The 20,014-nt window shown below is 38.4% G+C and overlaps 1 protein-coding gene across 2 annotated transcripts in view; it reads right to left on the reverse strand.

Moving 5' to 3' along the window:
• Nucleotides 1–20,014, reverse strand: part of SLC1A1 (solute carrier family 1 member 1) — a 50,682-nt gene that overhangs the window by 15,603 nt on the left and 15,065 nt on the right. Inside the window, exons 3-5 of one of the 2 annotated variants that reach the window (XM_063422858.1) lie at nt 4,805–4,897; nt 3,105–3,219; nt 1,312–1,354 (exon numbers count right to left, since the gene is read on the reverse strand). In XM_063422858.1, the coding sequence (XP_063278928.1) occupies nt 1,312–1,354; nt 3,105–3,219; nt 4,805–4,897 (251 nt within the window). The remainder of the gene's footprint in view (nt 1–1,311; nt 1,355–3,104; nt 3,220–4,804; nt 4,898–20,014) is intronic. The other variant, XM_063422859.1, reaches the window with a different exon arrangement.

Genomic DNA, 20,014 nt, shown 5'->3' on the forward strand with positions numbered 1-20,014 from the left:
TATGCTAGGCAAACAGCCGCTCTTTGTGGTCACATGCCTCGCATATTCCCCTTTCCCCTCATTGCCAGGTCTTCAAGGTCCTGTGCACCAAGCAGACAAACCAAGCAGACTTACTCTTCCTCTCACTACTAGCCTCCAGATTCCTGGCACTAGGCTGACTACTTAGGCCTCTCCTTATTTGTCTTAAACATTCCAGGCACCCAGCCAGACAAGTGGTGTTGATGGCACAGTCACAGAACAGGGAGTGTAACAGCAGCAAGTATGCTGTCCACAAAACGAAGCAGGTAAAAGTCGTAATGAGTAACTTGCAGAACTGCTGTAGGACAGTGAGACCTGGTGGTCAGGGATGCCTCCATCATTGCCCGCTTCCTCTGAGGACTGAGTGACCAATCTGTATTCTTTTATATGTTTTTAAGCCAAGATGATACATTGTTTTGTTGTATTTGTAACATTGATACCGCAAACCAACTATTAAGATTTGACCAAATATGCAGTGGCTCCAGGTGATTAGAAATCATAAGCTAAATGGTGCTGTTTATTACCTTTATTATAAAATGGTACTACACTGGTTCTGCTCTTAGAAATCCTGTGTTATTCTGATTGTAACTTCCGTGCTATGCTTATAATATTCCATTACGAAAATAAGACTTTAATAGTAACTACAATTTAGCGCCATGATCGTTCTGTTGAGGATCCCTAAAAGAGCCTGCCTTGTCCCCTTAGTGTTAGGTGGCCACTAATGATGAGAAAAACTACATAGAGAAGTTTTACAAAGTGAGTTATGCGCAGCAGCATATCTGATATAAATTTCTGGGGAAGGTTAACTGAGAAATCTAATATATAGACTGAAGTTTCCTCTTTCATCTTGCAACACTCACTTTTCCTGTAAGATGTCTTGAATAGACAACTATATATGAGCCTTCTCCTTCAAGGGATTTGGTCTGGCAATGGACATTATATGTGAGACCCTTCAGGGTGAGGGCTACAAACTTACAAAGACTTCATGAGACACAGAGGGACCTTAAGAACAAGGAAACGGACCTTCGTAAAATGGTTCTTCTAACTCTTGCTGTCCCAAAAGGGAAAATCTTGTCTTATACACTGCTTCGTTTCTGTATGTCTTTTTGGGACTTAATAGCTGATAGCAGAGTGTTTATCATAATGGAAATGGAACTAAGATGCCTTAAATCCCCACACTTTTAGAGGAGATGGAGATATCCTGGACTTTTCAGAAGTAAGTCTTTTTTGTGACATAAGTAAATACTTTGTGGTTAACAGTGAAGACTACAGAAGAGGAATGTTCAAACTTACCTGTTGGAAACAGGCCTGAACAAGGTTCTCTGGGAACATATTCCTGTTAATAAGCATGAAAGCATTTCAATACTACAGTATACTAAGGATAAGTTGTTTGCTAGAAACAAAACTATAAAATTTGATGCTTAAAACCAGAACATGTTGTGTTTCTTTAAGCAGAAAGGTGTATGTTTAGGATCAAGAGATACAGATATATAGATGTATTTATTTTTTCCAAAGAAATTAAGGTTTTAAGAGCCTCAGTGACTGTTTTCCTCCTTGCACCTCTTGAACCTTTGGGCTTATTTTTAGTATTTGACATTTCTCTTGGCAAGCTACTAAACTCAGCATTTTTTCCCTGCTACATTATCTCCTTGACTTGCATAAGGAATACAGGAGTTAAATCTTTATAGGATCTATGTACCATCTTTATAGGATATGCCAAATATAGGCAGAAGAGAAAAAAAAACCTCTCTTACAAAGGCTGTGCTGTAAGAATAAAATATTTGGTGTGTTCTATTGTAGTTTTGAATTCAGAAATAAGTCTTGATTAATGGTAAAGTATCCTGTGTTATTCTGGTGTCAAGGAACATTTTCACACATTGAGAAATTAGGAGATTTAGTGCAATGCGGTTGTGTGACTCCTTTCCCAAATGCCAATTTCAGATTCAAACACTTGCAAAAATTTGGTAATTATCCGATCCAGTGCAGAAGAATGTATTTTATACACTAAACCAGAAGCTTTTATCTCCCCTACAGATCTTTCACAAACTCCTGCCTTTCGTTTTCAAGTTTTTAAAGGAAAATCTATTCAAATGCAAAAACAGTTTGTATAAGTATGGGTTTTTCCTTTGTCTTTACAAAACTCTCAGGATTTGAATCCTAAATCCATTATTTTTATTCATATTTTTGAATATAAATATGTAGGAAAATCAATTCTAATTTCTTTAAAAGGGAATTTCAGATCTTCTAACTGCTAATTTACAGTCTTAAATTTGTTTGCAAGAAGTTGAGCTATAATCTATAGCAAACCCCCAAACTACTAGATATGTGGCAGTTGATTCTTACTTGACAGATTAAGTAAAAATTCTATGAAAACAAAATGGTGCACAGGAATAGTGACCCAGAATAGAGACTAAATACACTACAAGAAAAAAAATAACCAACAGAAATATTTTTGAAGGTGTTGTGTAGCCTCTATTGGAAATGCAGCCCTTTTTGGTGTTATTTCTCTTCAAATTCCTTAAACATGGTAACTCTAAAAACCTGCACTTATCTTCTGCAAACTTTTTTAGGGGCTTCCTTCTTTTAACTGCTTTAAAGTATCTATCATTGTCCATGATGCTAATGGGTAAAGACACATTATAGGGTTGCCTTAGATACTGGTGATGCAGCAAACTTCTTGACTGTGGAACCCTTGCTGCCTTGAGGAGGGGAACCACAGCTCTGCAGATTCAGCAGGTAGTCTATGCTGGATGACACAGAAACTGCCAGTCAGTAATCCACCAGTAATCCACCAATCCTTTAAGGAACTTTTCCTCATAATAGATAAATCTTGCATGTCAAATTCTGTGAAGGAGGATTTTTTGTAATTGGTTTATTAGACAAAGTCTATGGTGTAAAGAGAATTTTTTTTTTGAACAAACTGGTTTGAGTACATTTTAAAATGTCAAGTTTCTTGAAATACAAGTTATTCTCCCCTTATTCATCCAAACATGATGAGAAGGCATTTTATTGTATTACATGTCACAATTTTGTGTTTGTTTGGACTTCCACAAAGGGGATATGCAAACTAAAAATGAAAATCTCACCTGATCAGATCCAGCAGGGCATCAACAGTACTGACTTCAGGGGTACTGCCCACTCTGTGAATCTCACTTGCTCTTTGAGTCACTCCAGGTTTAATGGTCACAACAAGGACAATCCCTACAGAAGGAGAAGCAGAGAGCTCACAGTGCAAGCAGAGGCATTGGTGCATTCTTTCTCAGTATATCCTGTGTAGCCAAACTCTTTGTGGGCTCAACTCAATAAACACTTTTCCTGGGTGCTTCTGCTGGTATGTGCAGAAAAGAAAAGTCTGCAGGTGTGTCCTTAAATGTGTGGGTTCTCCTAGTACAAGAGGTATATGCAGGCTTGTCCCTACACTTCATCACTTTAGCTTTGTTTTTATATGTATTGTACTACACCACTACTGCTCACCAAGAGGGCAAATTACTTTAGCTGGGCTTCAGATTAGTGTGCTGCAACTTTTGCAGAGTGAATATATTTAATTGTTATTTGCCTTTCCCTTTGTGTAGCTCTTCTTTTTATTCATATCTAGCTTTCAGATATGAATAAAAATGTACACTGTCCTGTGACCCCAAAGTTACACGGTAAAGTCATGTATGACAAGAGCTTCAGAAAAAGAAAGAAAGAAACAAAAATTGTAGGTTAAGAAGTACTAGATTTCACCTTGTAAATACTGAAAACAATGACAATTTTTACATTTACTTTAGTGGTTTCATTTTAAGCATTTTTACTATTGTTATTCTCCAAATGCATATTATTTTTTCTCCTTTTTTCCCCCTTATAGAAGTCCAAAGAAAGCCAAAGCAAATGAAACTACTAAATTTCAGTGAAGGAAGAAAGAGGAATTTGGATGACCTTTCAACCAGGCAGGAGCAAGTCTTTCTAATGAATAAAAGCAGTACTACATTTACCTAGCTCTGCATTATGAAACAACATGTCACAAGGTCATGGAACAACTTAAGATAGCAAGGACCTTGGGAGATTGTCTGGTTTAACACCTCACCCAGAGTTGGGACAATTTCAAAGTTAGATACATGCTAATGTTAGTCTTTAAAAATATTCCTTCTTATGTATTCACAGAAATTTTCCAGACATATGAGACAGATTGTTTTCTTTTGGTTATTATTTAAGAAGGCTGGCTGAGGATGTTTCTTCAAGCAAATATGGAACATGTCAAAGTTGCTTATCAGGAGTGAACTTCCTGTAAGAGGAGATGTGAATTTCAGAGATGTAGGATTGGAGCCTGGAAGTGACAGAGGGGAAAAAAAACCTTTAAGGAAAGAAACAAGATAACAACGGAACCAGTATTTTCTGTCTTTCTTTCGGGTGTGACACACTACATATTTTCCAGTCTGAGAATCAGGAACAAGCTGTCGGTTTTGCTATTGAGGAAATTCACTTTGTATTTAAGGTTGGTCTTTGATATTCATTTGGCTTTCTCACTGCCGGTCATTTTTTATCTCAGCAGACAGCTCCTAATCTTCCCTGAGCTGAAATATATGGTGGAATTGCCTGTGGCTTCACATTGAATATGAACACAGCCCAACTGTGGACAGCAAAACTAACTTCTCTCTATATCTGACTATAGGTTATGTCAGGTTGTCTGGTATGATTCCCCATCTCATCTCCACATCCTGTCTTGGGAAATTAGTAATGTCACAGTGCAGTACATTTGTAATTAGGCAGTGCTGATGATTTAAAAAATTACAGAATCACAGAGTACCTAGTATTACAGCAATGACTGTAGTGGAGAAATAATACACAACTGCTCGCAAACCAATCTTCCCAGAAATGTTGGAATCCAAAGCAGCAACACCTGCAGAAAACAGCCACAGAAACAAAACAGTAAAAACTAGTCTTACAAGAATGTTAACAATTTTGTAGAGAGAAGTAATTATAGTCTCTTATTTCTGTGCAGGAAATTTTTCCTTATTCAAGATGTTTCTAAATACTTAATTGACGTTTGCACTTCTGAAAAATATCTGTAGGCGACTAGCATACTTGCTTCTGTTTCTTTGCAAAAATCTGTTTTCCTTCTTTTTTCTTCCCTTTTTTCTAAGACAAAATTGTCACAATTTATTTCACTAATTCACTTAACTAATAGCTTCACATTTTCCAGACCTGTAACATTTTGCCTTTAAAGCTAAAAGCCATGTGAAGGGAGTTGCTCAGGTCTTTTACCACAGGTTGCTTGAAGGCACAGCAGACAAGTAAGAATCATTTCTGGTCAGTTTGTCTTCATTAACAGGTTTACTGTTTTAAAATTTTTGGCTAAAGCTTTTTCTGAAGTTTGGGTGGTTCATACTTCTCCACCTGTATATGTCATTGTCAAGAAGAGAGGGTAGAGTTACTAACGAAGGCAGGGAAAGTGCTGAGACAGGTATTATACTGAGGTCAACTTAGCTTCTGGCAAAAATAATAGATGAAACTTTTCATGAAGTATTTCTTAATTGTTTAAAAGATTTATAGAAGTTGTATGTGTAAAATCAGTAACCAAGGAAAAATGAGCATTGTGACTCCAAATCTTGTCTGTTTATAACAACATTAGTTAATAATTCACTGGTATCTCTTTATTATACATTTGTGATCCATTTATTTTTATATGTTTATTGAGTCAAGTTTATCTAGCCAAGACTGGCTAGATTCCTTTATATACAAAAGCAAAACCACCAGCAGGATATTTAATCTCAGAGAAGTGTGATTTTGTAGGGAAAACATAGTTTCAAAAGTGAAGGAAGAAAAACCAAGAGATCAGACATACATGTAACTTACTGATCTTTGAGCTCAAGAAGGATCTTAGCAAGCACAGTTTAACCATGTGTTGATGTCTGTTTCAGAAGGTATATTAACAGCACTGACAACTTGTGCCTGAAGTACTCATACAATGTCTTACTAGTTCTGTTAATTGTTATTCAAAATGCACACAATACTCAGAGGAGAGAATGAAGGTTATTTTATTTCATAATCTGATTATTTTTGGGTCTTCCATGGGATACAGACTGAGTACAGATGAACTACACATATATACAGCAATCATAACGTAAAGATTATCTCACTTATCGGGCAAATAAAAATAATTAATGAACTATTCTATTCATATGGCAAATTAATACAGATTAATGCAGAGAAAAACAATGCCACAAACTGTTACAGAAAGCTGTCAGCAGTAAGGATATTGTTTGAGGCACAAATAACAGAATGGACACCAAATCGGGCCATGGTTTCTATTTCTCACCTTGAGAACTGGGGGAAAAAAAGGTAGAAAGGAGGACTTTTCCATTGCTGTGGGCTCAGCTGTGGAAATCATGACAGCAAAAATGCCTGAGAAGGGATAGTTCTGGGAGGAACTGGACTGTCTGGGGAGGAGGAGGGAATAGTTTAGACCAAAGTGACCTTGCAGCTGGGAATGCTAAAATGTCAGTGTGGGAAAACTCCATTTATTATACCTAGTGTGGGTCACCCACTGCCTGTTTTGAGAAGTGGAATTCCTATGGAGAGAAAACAAACCCTCACAGACATGCAGGAAGCCTTCTGTTACAGTGAGCTGGGCTGCAAGCACTTCCATTGTGCTGGCCGCTAGGATGAGCTAAGCCTAATGGAGCCTCTGTCTCCATGTGTCTCTGCCACCTGGCATTGCTGGTGAGGTAATGAAATAAATCTAATCTTTGCATTTCAGCTGTTGCTTGGCGGTTCCCTTGGTTACCTGATTGTGTTAATTCACACTGATAGTAATAAATAATGCTTTCCGTGGACAAACCTATTTTCAAAGGCTGTCAATGTTGAAACTTCTGCACTTGATAAATTAACTTGGAAGGATTCACATAACCTTTTTGAAAGAGCGCAAACAGGTATTGTCACCATTCTGTATATTTTAATGAAAAGTTCATAAACCCTGGAAATAATTGGAATTTTTTTCTAAAACTTGTGCCTTCATTTTTTTGTTTTGTTTTGGTGGGGTTTTTTTGGTTTTTTGTTTTGTTTTGTTTTTTTGCCTGACAGTCTTGTTGACTTAGTAGTTAAGAGTCTGATAATCATGTAAGGTTATTTCCCTGAAGTCGTCAGTTATAAAGATCCTACAGTTAATATGAAAGGAGATTCCTGTGACAGCCATTTGTTCTGGCTGCAAATGAAATCCCTTTGCAAACTGTTATGCTCAGTAGAGTTACAGAGGTATAATAAAGGGTAAACTTTGCCCCTGCTTTTTAAAACTGGATAATGATCCTATTAGTGAGAAAGCTGTGCTAAGATCCAGCCTATCCTTCCATTGTCCTGTTGGTGCTGCTTTGCTGGCAACCATAAAACCACACAAATTATTCAGACAGACATGGCTGAATAAGTAAGTACAAGTATGGTCTGAGAATGACAGGTGTGAGGCTTGCATTTTTGGAAAGCTGCTGTACTCTGAAACATGCATTGAGAATGACACTTGCATTTAGAGATTGAAATAGCATTCACTACAAGTGCCACAGACACAGGTTTGCACTGGGTGATGTATACTGCTAAGCTCTTTTATTTTTTTTTTGCCATGTTAGCTTGTTACACATAAGAAAATATGATATATAATAATAGACTTCTATGCAGATATGTCCTACTGTCATGACTGAGCCATTGATAGCTACTAGCCTTTTTTCTCAAGGTAACTGAAAATAAGGATTCACTTTGTAGTTTTATCATGGCTTTACAGTTTTTTTGGACATAACTGAAAGAGTTAGTGGAAGATGTATTGCACAAAGCACTAACACAACTACTACAAAGTTAGTAGTAGTAAACTACTACACAACACTGATGGCAGTTCAGAAGAAAACTAATTTCTAAAACTAAGATGGCACATACACTGCTCCAAAAGGAAAGCCCACAGTGTCATTCAAAATTAGATCACAAAAGCAGTGTAATTATTTTGGATTACCACTAAACTTTTAGAACTAATTTATTTGTTCTTTCTTCCCTCAATCTATCCCCAAGTTTACACATGCTTGAACAGACAAACTGGTAATATAATTTTCTGTATAGAGTTTGAATAGGCATGATGGATTCTCCTCCATCACACGGCATTTCAAAACTGCAGTTTTTCTGATTAGTCCCTTTAATTTTCCTATAAAATATTTCCCAATTCAGCTGTAGCCACTGAAGCATAAAATGCAATTCTGTGTCTATGATACAAAAAGGCTTAAGTGAGATCATCATGAAAGACACCAACTGATGTTAAAATCTGTTAATCTATCTACCTCTCTGCCTGTATCATTTTAGCAAAACAGAGTTAAGGTTTTAATAACTGAAGCAAAATTTTGTAATCAATTTTCTAGTCTTCTGCAGTTCACATTCCATGTTTTCTATGTTAGTCTCCATCTCGAAGCTCTTAGTACTCTTCTTTTTTGCCCAATTTTCTCTATTTTGCATCACATACACTTGCAAAAGAACAAAACCCAAAACAATCGGTGAAATCAAGTTTCTCCATCTTACTTTTTGTACAATGATCTCAAAGCCCTACCAAAGTGAAATGTTGCACTGCAGCAATTTTTTTTAATTGTACATATTTAAAACTACTTCTCTAAAATACTACTGGATAAAGCTACCTAAGGGAATAGTCTGATTTAAACAAAACTAAGCTTAAATATGAAACATGGTGTCCCAGAATTTTTTACTGGTAGCCACTGGACATAAAATGTGTTCACTTTAGAGGCATGTAAAAATGCCTATGTACAAATGGCCAAATGGCTTTGGCTTGAGGTACAGCACTGTAATTCCGGAGTTGTTCACTCTGCTCTTGTGAGACCAGTGCTGTGGTCCTGTGAGATGTGGGAGTGAAAACAATTCTGTCAAGGACTGCAAACAATCTCAGGGACCTTCTGACTTCCAGTACTTATCATCTTCTTAGTTCCCTAGGGGATAACACCTAGAATTTGTCATTAGATCCTTAGAATTTGTCATACCATTCTATAGATTGGAATAAATGCAACTGTGCACTCAGATTTATGCTTCCAGGCACTCTTTTTCACTACATTATGAGAGATTTAACCTACAATTTGGTGCAATGGTTGACTCTGTTCAACAGCAACAATCATACCTAGATCCCCTGGAATTTTTTATTGCTGCTCTACAAATTTCAGTGTCATCATCAAGTCCATCTCTTGCAGTACTTCTTAGCTGTTCCCAAACTCTAAAGATTAGTGGAAGCTGACAGAATCATCACTTTATCTGCATGACACTTTATCTGCACTGATCATCAGGTATAATCCATAAAAGACCAGGCTGTTAAACTCCTTTTGCAACCCAGCTACACTTGAGGATCAAGATGTGAGTTTTCTTGCTTGCCACTTAGCCAGCTCCTAGCACTGACAGTTGTTCTCCTTAAGTCACCCAGGGCCCGAAGGAAGAGACTGGCTCAAGGTCCTTCCAAGTTCACACTACTGCCATTCACATGGTATATTTCTCTATTAGTTTTAGATGCTAATTAAATTCTGATGAAAAACAATTCAAGTATGGTGTACGTCAACTGTACACAATTCTCTCAGAGTTCTGATATCTAATTCCCTACCTAATTCCTGATTGTAACAAAAATATAACAACAAAAGTTCCTGAAGAATAGAACTGTATGGCTTTTAGACCTTCTCAGCTATTACCACAACGCCGATTGAAAGGCAAAACACAGTTCTGAAACTGCCCCAAACTGCCAGCAGCCTTACTGATTTATTGAGGAATTTCTGTGTTCACTACATAAATCATAAAATAATTCTCAACTTCTCTCAGGTGTTCAATATGCAATCACTCCATCATAGAAATTATATGATTTGTGAACTTCTAGGAGAACAATAATTTTTTGCAGAATGTTGCATAAGACATATAAAACCAGAAAACCATAGCTGGCTCTTAAAATGCATAGAATTTCAGCAGGCAACCCTTCTAAGGGGACCACAATGTTTTATATGAAAGAAGTAATGTTATTTTGTTGCTGAGGTGAACCATATTATGTGTTGTTACAAAAAGGTAGTATTTCTTCTTTAAAAAGTACTGTGGAAAAAACCCCTGAAAACAGTGCTGACACTCTGCCTTTGATAAATGGCTGCCTGAAATGCATGAAGTTTCTTGGCTTTAAAAGATGGAGCTGGGGTTGCTTCTAATTTAAGGCATAAGCAGTATCAACATTTCAGCTGCATCTGACTGTGGTATGACCTCTGTTACAAAGTGGTTTTGAAATGTCATTTATCTAGTACTGAGAGTTCTCATTTAATCCACTGGTCATCACAGAGCTAGTGGTCAGGTCATAAAAACAATCTTTCTTAGATGCAAGTGGAAGTTTTGCATTAGTTGTCATACTTCTTTTCTACTTGCAATGGGAAACACTACCAATACTAAAGCAGTATTTGGCCTGTACCTTCAGAAGACAGACATGCTTTTTATCTGAGGAGTGAACACCAAATTCTAGCTCCAGTGTTGAACAAGCTTATTGCTTGCACAAGCAGCATGTAGCAAGCTTATTGCCTATTTTCTTATTTCTCTATGTATCTAAGAGAATCCAAATTTGCATTTTTGTTCCATGAGCTATACCAACTCTAATCAGTTACTGATAGGAAAGGAAGACATTTCACACATGTAAGACTAGATTTTATCATATTTCCAAGTAAATTTTGTCATTATTAAATAGTTGAGTTATAGACACAAACAAGAAAATTTCCTTTATGCTCCAGGGAAATGTCCTTTCTACTGTCCTACGAACTTGGGACAGTTCAAACATAAATTCAGAAGAATGTTTTTCTCAGGGCTTCTGAAAAGAAAGGATTCCAAAGCCAGTTGTCCTCTGTCCTTTTGTTCTTGGCCCAGTATTTCCTTTTGTCCTTCATCTATACTCACTTTTTGAAGGGAAAATCCTTCTCTGTACAATTCAAAAAATAATTGCAATGAGGGAATCACTGTGGTGAATTCAGAACCTATGCTTTACTGAAGACATTTCTAAGTCATCTATGATTTTTCCCTCTTTCCATTTCAGACTCTGAGCCCTTTCTCTCCCATTTTGCCTTTTTATTTGCATGATTTTGTAGTATAAGTTTGCCCCGACTCTTATTAATCTCCTGAAAGGTAATTTTCTTCATATTCTCCCTGAAATTTCAATTTCAAAACTAGGTTCAACAGCAATTTGTGTTGCTTCTTCCAAAAGCTGAACGGGGAATATTTTTTTTCCTGGTGCTCTGTGAAACTCTCTGGGGAATGCAATATCACATTCCTTGTGTGAACAAGACTATCAGGATCGAATAAGTAATTCACAACTGTGTACTGAAATACCACTCACACGCAGGACTTCAGACAGTATGAAGTTATGTAAAAGTCCACTGCTCATCTGAGGCAAGGGCCTCAGATTACTATTGCCTGTAGATCATTCTCATGATATGCATATCTTTCACTTGATATGCATATCATAATTTTATTTTTTCCTTATGTTTACTGTGTCATGGGGCTTGGAAGGATCTTTAGCAACTAGACTTTCCCCAGCTAACTGAATGACTTATTTAGCCAAGTCTCATTAGGAGGACAGTTCCAATTCAGATGTTGGCTGAGGAGATCAGGTAATGAAAAAGCTATGGCAAATGGAAGCTCCAAACGCACATTGATATGCAGTCTCCCAAATAAGATTTTTTCATGATCTCCTTTAGTGTTTTTACTAGAAGACTTCTGTTCCTATTCTGTCAATTCTTCTATAACAGCAGTCATCCTGCCTTTTCAAATGTTGTTGTTACTTACTGTAAAGGAAAAGTATTTATATGGCAGCTTGTACCAATTACCTTTTCAGCAGACTTGATAAACATTTCATTAATTGCTCTTCTTTGGAACAAATTATTGTTATTCCACTAGTATGTTGTGTAAATGCAACAGAAGAATGTCTTAAAAATGAAATGAAAAAACAAGCACACTGGTAGGAGGCCAGTGTGAGGGAAAGAGAGATAGATGCATGCAGGTGATACCTAAGTATCTGTTTGTGCTATTTAAATATCACCAAAAATTCAAGTCAGAAAATTCTCAGTTTCTAATTACATGATCTAATGAGACTTGGATTAGCATGTCAAATGTTGGTCTTTTAACTTTGGAGAAGCATTGTAAAAAGATTATTTGGAGAAAAAGCCAACAAACAGACTAAAGTGTGGAATGCAACAATAGTTACAACAGTCCAAATACTGAGAGATGTCTAGGATCATTTAGGATGGAGTTGAAAAAGTAGTTGCAATGAACCTTTCTAAATGCCAGATAAGGTGGAATGGGAGACAAACAGTTTGTAGTAATGAAAGGGCTAAGATCATTATAAAACAGAGGGAATTTCAGATAAGATTTAAAGAAAAAATTCTGACTCTGGATATCAGTTTGCTAAGGGACTGTTGTGATGTATTCTTAGTAGCTGGCACAGTCATTGTATTATGATCTTTCCCTTCAGAGCTTATAGAGACATGCAGAGAAAGAGGGAATTAGTACTGCCTTCTATTCATCACTTCTAGGAACATTTTTTCTCTAGAAAGCTCTTAGATGTTATATAATCTTAATGCTTTTTCAGCAGAGATGATGTTCCTTGGTTGGAATATAAGAAAAACTTAAAAGGAATGAAGATGACACATCTATCTGCCAAGATGGACAGGCTAACAAGATTCATTACAGAAATCAGATTCAGTTCAATGATGTTGCAGAAATATAGCCTCTGCAATGTTGCTGGTGATATACGTATGGAGTCTATATAGAAAACCTGTAGTATTGAAAGTACTAGAATTCCCTCAAAATTAGTGGTGGCAAAATGTATAGGTGGACAAGGTTTAACTTCCAAGCTATTAAAAAAAGCCCTTTAACATAACAATGCACTTTAATCAATTGTGATATCTACTCACAGGAAACAGAGTGAAAAAGGTGAATTAAATCTGGTTTAGCTAGTGGAACAGTTGCTTATGTCCTGAACTCCACAAGAGAACAGCAGAAGACACCAAGTGACTTCAGACCATCTACAGCAGTGCCCACAGTGATATGGCTAGGACAGGAGGCAGTAACAGCTGGTGCCACAAAATGGCCATTGTGTTGGAGTTCTTTGCCCTTGAGAGCAGGTGGTAGTCATGCTCCATGAACCAGAAGTACACTTCCAAGTTTTATTACTATCATTTAAAACCTTAAATAATGTAGGGGCTGTCTCAATTGTATAAGGTCAACTGATACTGATGGGAAAGGAGTAGATGACTATGACAGAAGTAATCTGAAGAAGATTGGCACAAAGTCTTGTCCATTAATAACCTATGACTCTGCCATCCTGCCTGCCTCAATGACTGCACATGGACAGCAGGGACAGACACTCCAGCATTCCTCGGTACAATGGAAGGTAGAACTCATTAAGAGTACTGTAATGTTTTCTGACCTTCACACAATTAATGATACACAGGGAAGAGGTGAGTGTCCTGTCTGAGCCCAGCAACTACTTTACTAATACTGTATAATGGATCTGATTTTCTTGGAAGTTCCTTTGGCTTAAGAAACAGCAAAGCACACAAAGTACATGCAGATACTTCAGAAGACAGTCCCTGAGTATGGTAAGCTAGACCAGTAATTTTCCAGGGACTGTGCTGGTGATGGACAGAGCCTGCTAAGGATGCCTCAGTAATGGAGCATCTCCCAGTATCTGCACTTCTTGGACTTGTAGAAATGGACACTGCTGGGGCAGCTGTCATCCCAGGAATCATGATACCAGAGAAAATGGATTTGGATGCCCTGCATTATAGCAAAAAGACCAGAATTGTCCTCCCACCATTTCCTTATCTGTAATCCTTTACAGTACAGTAAATATATGTACATAAAATGTACATATAAAATGGAACTAGTGGTCTATTCCTTGGCATCACCACAGTCTTAGTATATTCTAACCTAAATTACAAATAGAGTGGGCAAAATAAATAAGTGGTTGTTTAAAATCTGAACTGTTCTGATTTTCAAAAATAAACATGAGAAACAAGAACAATCTGATTAATTCAATTTTTTTTTCTCATTGCATTCTAGCTCTTTTATATTCCATTTTGTATATTTTGTTTTCATTCTCCAAATCCTTTGACACTGTGATAAAACAAACAAGTATCCTTCCAGACACAGATCCAACACAGATCCAAGATAGGAAACTTACACTTTAAATTTTAAACAACTGAAAAGGACAAATTAACCTAGTCAACACATCCATTCATCAGTCACAATCTAACATCCTCTTTATGCAGGGAAGATAGCAGACTCTCCAAATGGGAAAAGTAACATCTTTGGTAATTCACTTGGATATATTTCTCTCTCAAGCGGTTGTCAGAATAAGCCAGTTTTGAGGTGAAATCATTACCTTTGTACTACTAGTAGCAAGTGCAAGTAAGAGTACATATTTGGCATTGGGAAAACTAGAATGGGCATGATGTTTAAGACCGCAGTGGACCAGTAGTCAAAGTAGGCCCTGGAGGAAAGCAAGAGTTTATTTCTCTACTCATGGAAGCTTGATAGTTTTGCCAGACACACACCTCAGGGGACGTATTTATAGCTCACATAAAGCTGCCCTGAGAGAGCTAACTGACACCATCTTTTTTCCCACTGTTCCTGAAGTATGCCATGAGTACCTGCAAATACCTCATCAATTGCTTTAAGAAATTTTGGTGTTCCCCATAGCTGCGCCTGCACAAAATCACAATGCAGGAAACTCTCATGCTTCTCATCTAGTCTCTTTGAAGTTGTCTGTAAAGGCTGAAAGTGTAGGAAAGGTCAGAAACATAAGAAAAAGCTTTATTAATATTTTGTCAGGAGAAAAGATAAGAAATGAGGGAGAGATTATTGCAGAATTTGAAACAGATGTTGAATAGCTGATAAAAATCATGTAATTAATATTGAGATCTGAGACATGGACCTGCTGTGCTATGTGTAACATCTTTTAACACAAAGCTAAAATTTCTGGCATTTATGGGTAACTCTGGAAACATCATCAAAGAAAGGTCATTTATCACATATATGATGTGAGTTTTTTGACAGAACACATTCTAGCCCTGAAGAAGAAAAACCTCCACATCAAGATCCATGGCTTATAGTTTGAGAATCAATGTGGCCGGCAGCATAATGTAACCCCATCTGAGAAGGACCAATTGAAGAGAGATGGGAAGAAGACCCATGATATTCTCATAGTATCTCAGTGTCTGGGGGTGTTGCATTAAAATCCAGATCTCCTGACACTAGCTACTAACAAGGAACTTAGGTGCAGGAAATAAGGCCAGACACTTCATGTGGATTGGTAAGCTTCAGACTGGGCATGTAAGTTTCCTCAGCTTGTAACCCAGTACAAGGGAACAACTGTTCAGGAAACTTGACAGTTGTCTCCAACCTGAGTTCTGCTGTGATCCTGACAGAAACCAGATTTGCAAACATTTCCTGCTGTTGCATACTGTGTGACTCTCACTTCATGAAAAAGAAAGCTAAAAGTGATTAAAGGGGACTAATCTGCTCAGTATGCACCCTTGATGAAATACACTGCACAACTCCAGGGAATTTTCATTCTCAGAATGAAATTAGAGTTTTGAATTTCCAAGAGTTTCAAAGATATTTTATATGTTGTAAGTACTTCCAAAATGATTTGATTTAAGTTTCAAAATTCCCATGAAGAATACAAGAAATTCCTCTCAATTCTCCCTACAGGGCACCTAAAAATAACATATGTTTTGTATTTGTCTATTATTTCTTCTTCTAGAGCATTACTTAAAAAAAAAGTGGGTTTGGGCTGTGGAGTATGACACTCAGTACAGCTGTAGTTCTGATGGCATAGCAGTGATCTTGAGTAACACTCTAGGCTTTTGATTTTCATTTTCAATTTTTCCATGTCACTACAGCAGGAGACAGAAAACACAAATCATTTCTTGACATGAATGATGCATTAGTGTGCTATTAATTAATTTGAGGTCTAGAAATCTCATGGGTAGGCAAAAGAGCTTTATATTTTGAACTGAATTATCATGCGTAGACTTTTAGGTCAGAGTAAATAAGTTTATATCTGAATCCATTAAAATGATTATGAGAAGAAGAGAACAATTAAAATTTGACTCTGAGGCAGAGTACTACTCAGACTGTTCCATTCCCAAAGCAAGGTCCTACTGACCAAAATTTTCAAAACAAATACATGTTTAGTGCTTATGTCAGTTTTCTACTAGGCTACAGTTATGTTTCCAGGTTAGTGGAAAATTCCACAAATTTCAATTTGCACACTAAATAAATATGCAAACAGTGCTTTTCTTCTCTTACACTCAGAGGAGCTGAGTTTGTGAATGAAAACCACATTCTACAAAGCCCTCTATTTGACCAGAGGGAGAATTTTGCCTTTTGAATCTGAAAATGGAGGTAAGGGTTTTTCTGCTCTAATTAGAGCTCCAAAGAGAAGGAAGAAGCATGCTCCTGATTTAATTGAGGAAATCAGTGAGGGTTTTTTTCACTAAGATGGAATTTATTCCAACAAATTTAAATTACTAAAATATTAAGTTTTGCAGAAAATCCTGAAATCTCAAGGAGTGATTCCAACCTCCACTCTCTTTGCTGTGGCTTGATTTACATCATTACAAACAGATTGGGATCTGGGTCATGGGACACGCATTGTGCACAGCTCCACATCTCTAAAGCATTAGCTGATTCTTTTCAGGAGGTAACATTACCTTTAAAGACATTATAACCCTAAAAAAGAAAACCACAGACTGCATTTTCAAAAATGTCTGGTGACATATTTTGTACCATAGAATCATAGAATGGTTTGAGTTGGAAGGGACCTTAAAGATCCTCCAGTTCCAACACATCTGCCAAGGGCAGGGACATTTTTCATGAGACAGGTTGCTCAGATCTCCATCCAACATGACTTTGGACATTTCTGGGGATGGAGCAAACACAATTTCATGGGTTAACCAGTTCCAGTGCCTCACAAATCTGACAGTAAAGAATTCCTTTTCACTATCTAATCTAAACCTACTTGTTTTCAGTTTGAAGCCATTGCTCCTTGTCTTAGCCTTAGATACCCATGTAAAAAGATCCCCTCCAGCTCTCTTGTAGGCCACCTCAAGTGCTGGAAAGCTGAAACAAGGTCTCCCTGTAACTCTCTCTTCTGCATACTGAACAAGCCTGTGAACTTGCTGAAGAAGCACTCAGCTCCATCATCAATCATTAATAAAATATTAAACAGGATTGGTCCCAGTGTTGAACCTGGGGTATATCACTACTGACTTGTCTCCAACCAGACTTGTGCTGGTGATTACAACCTTCTGCCCATTCAGACAGGTTTCAGTTTGCCTCACTGTGCAGTTATCGAACCTATATTGTATCAATTCTTCTGTAGGGATGTTATGGGCGACTGTCAAAACTCTGAAGTCGAGTTAGACCACATGACCTTTTTGAAATTCTGAATTTTCAGATCAAAAGCAAAATTCACACTTTCAAAAATTACTGTAAAGAAGTGAACAAAGAGGGGAATTAAAAATTTATGGAAGATCCAGAATTTGTCTTCAGCTATGATTATAAACAAGACAGCTCACTGTTTGCCTTACTGATAGTGGCAAGGCCATGTATTTCTGCATCTGGTGGTACCTTTTTTAGAATGAGACCCAAAAGTATTTTCTTCCTAAGCAACCTCATCATCTTGATTAAATGTAGAACATGCAAGGAAAGCACCACAATCTGTATGCTGGCCGGTTGTCTTTGGTGGGACCAGATGTGTTCTGAGGATGTCCACTTCCTTGGAATATATGTATTATGTAGACCCTACAGAGCCTGTATCTGATGATCACAGCTGTTGCACCTATGTATGTGTTCACACACTCGGTGGCAGACACTTGGGGCCACAATATATTCAAAGTTACTGCAGTAAAAGCAGCAACAACACTTCACCTGGTCCAGAATGAATGTCTTTTTAGTTTACAAGTTAAGGGAATCCAATTAGCTCACTGCAGGAGAAAAATATTGTTGTGTTATTTTGCCTTTGCTGCAGGTTAAGTGTGTGCACCAGAGACAAGTACAATGGCTCATCTGGTATATAACAGTAACCAGACTGTGATGGTGAGTCCAAAGGTGTCTAGGAAGTTTTGATGCCTTTTGTAAATTTACGTCATATCATAATACTAGATTTTGGTTATGGGTAGCAGTTTTGTGCATGAATCACCAAGACAAGATTGGGAGGAGTGGCTGATGTATGAGATGTTCAAACAGTCACTCAAAGGTACCTGGATGGGCTGGAGAATTTGTCTGAGAGAAATCTTGTGGAGTTCAACAAGAAGAAATGCAGAGCTCTACATTTGGGCAAGAATAATGCAGGGCACCAGTACATGCTGGAGGCTGACAGGCTGCAACAGCTCGGCAAAGAAGGATCTGAGAGTCCTGGCAGACAACATGCTGACTGTAAGAGCTCACAGCAAAGGTGGCAAATAGATTCCTGGCAACACTATGACAAGTACTGTCAATATGTGGGGGGAGGTGATCTTTCTAAACACTACACCAAAACTGGAGTACTGGGTCTACTTCTAGGTTCCCCAGTACAAGAAAGGGATGGACTTATGGGACTTAGTCCAGCAAAGGGCCACAACTATGATGAGAGTTTTGGAGCATCTCTCACATTAAGACAGATGGGAGAGCAGGGACTGTTCAGTCCAGAGAAGAGAATGCTCAGAGTGACCTTATGCATGTGTATAAATTGCTGTTGGGTGGCAATGATTACAGAGCCAGGCTCTTAGCAGTGGTGCCCAGAAACAAGACATGAGACAATAGGCAAAAAATTTAAAACTCAGAAGATTTAATCTGAACATGGAGAAACTGCTTTACTCACCCTGTGTGTTGATTCGACACAGCCTGGGTTTTTTGGTAGAAGGGGAGGGCTACAGCAGTAGCTTCTGTAAGAAGCTGCTAGAAGCTTCCACCATGTACAACAGAGCCAGTCTCTGATGGCTCTGAACATGGACAGGCTGCTGGTCGGGTTAGAGATGTCGGTAAGGCCTCTGTGATGGCATTTCTAAGAAGAAAATCAAAACAGCACAAGTGCAGTTTTTTCTGGGGTGGTGATGAGGTGTAACCGCTGCCATCTCGACGGGGCCCGCAGCGAGCCTTGCCTGCCTGGCCGCCCCTCGCCAGCTGTGCCCCGGGCAGAAGGACAGGGCTGGCAGCAGTTTTCCCTTCCTGGTGCTCCCCGTGAAGAGAGGCCTTGAACAGCACCAGCACCGCGGCAGCCACTGCCTGTGTCCCGGCGGTGGGGTCGCCTGCCAGCAGCAGAAACATGAAACTCCCCAACACAGGACCTAGACAAGATCAACCTCTCGGCACTGCAGGATCTTGCAGGAATCTTTGAAGTGGTAGAACCTGTTGACAGTGGTACCTACAAGGAGCAGTTTTTTCTTCTGGTGAGAGAAGAGGAAGTGAGAACATGTGAGGGAAAACAACATGGCAGCACCAAGGTCAGGGGAAAAGATGGAGGGTGAGGAGGTGCTCCAGAGCCATGATGAGGTCTATGGTGAAACAAACTGTCCCCTGGTACTGCATGAAGTGCATGGGGGATGCAGAGATCCACTCACAGACTATGGGAAAAGGGTTCACGCCAGAGTCGGTGGAAACTGGAGGGAGCTGTATCCGTGGGAGACCCAAAGACAAAAAGATAGGGCCCTTGCTTCCAAACCAGAGCAGTCTATCCTTAGAGGACTATACCCTGTGGATAAGTGACCCACGCCACAGCAGTTTTGGGAAGACTGTTTGTGGGAGGGACCCCATGGCAAAGCAGAGAAAAGATTCCTCTCCCTGAGCAAACAAGATCTTGAGTGATGAACTGATCAAAACCCCCATGACCTGTATTCCAGTGCTGTTGGGAAGGAGGGAGGGGCTGACAGGGAGAAAGGTGTTTTAAAGGCTTATTTTACTTCTCATTATTCTCCTCTGACTGTTAATGACAAATTTA

Source organism: Prinia subflava, chromosome Z (genome assembly GCF_021018805.1).
Source record: "Prinia subflava isolate CZ2003 ecotype Zambia chromosome Z, Cam_Psub_1.2, whole genome shotgun sequence".
Lineage (NCBI taxonomy): Eukaryota > Metazoa > Chordata > Aves > Passeriformes > Cisticolidae > Prinia > Prinia subflava.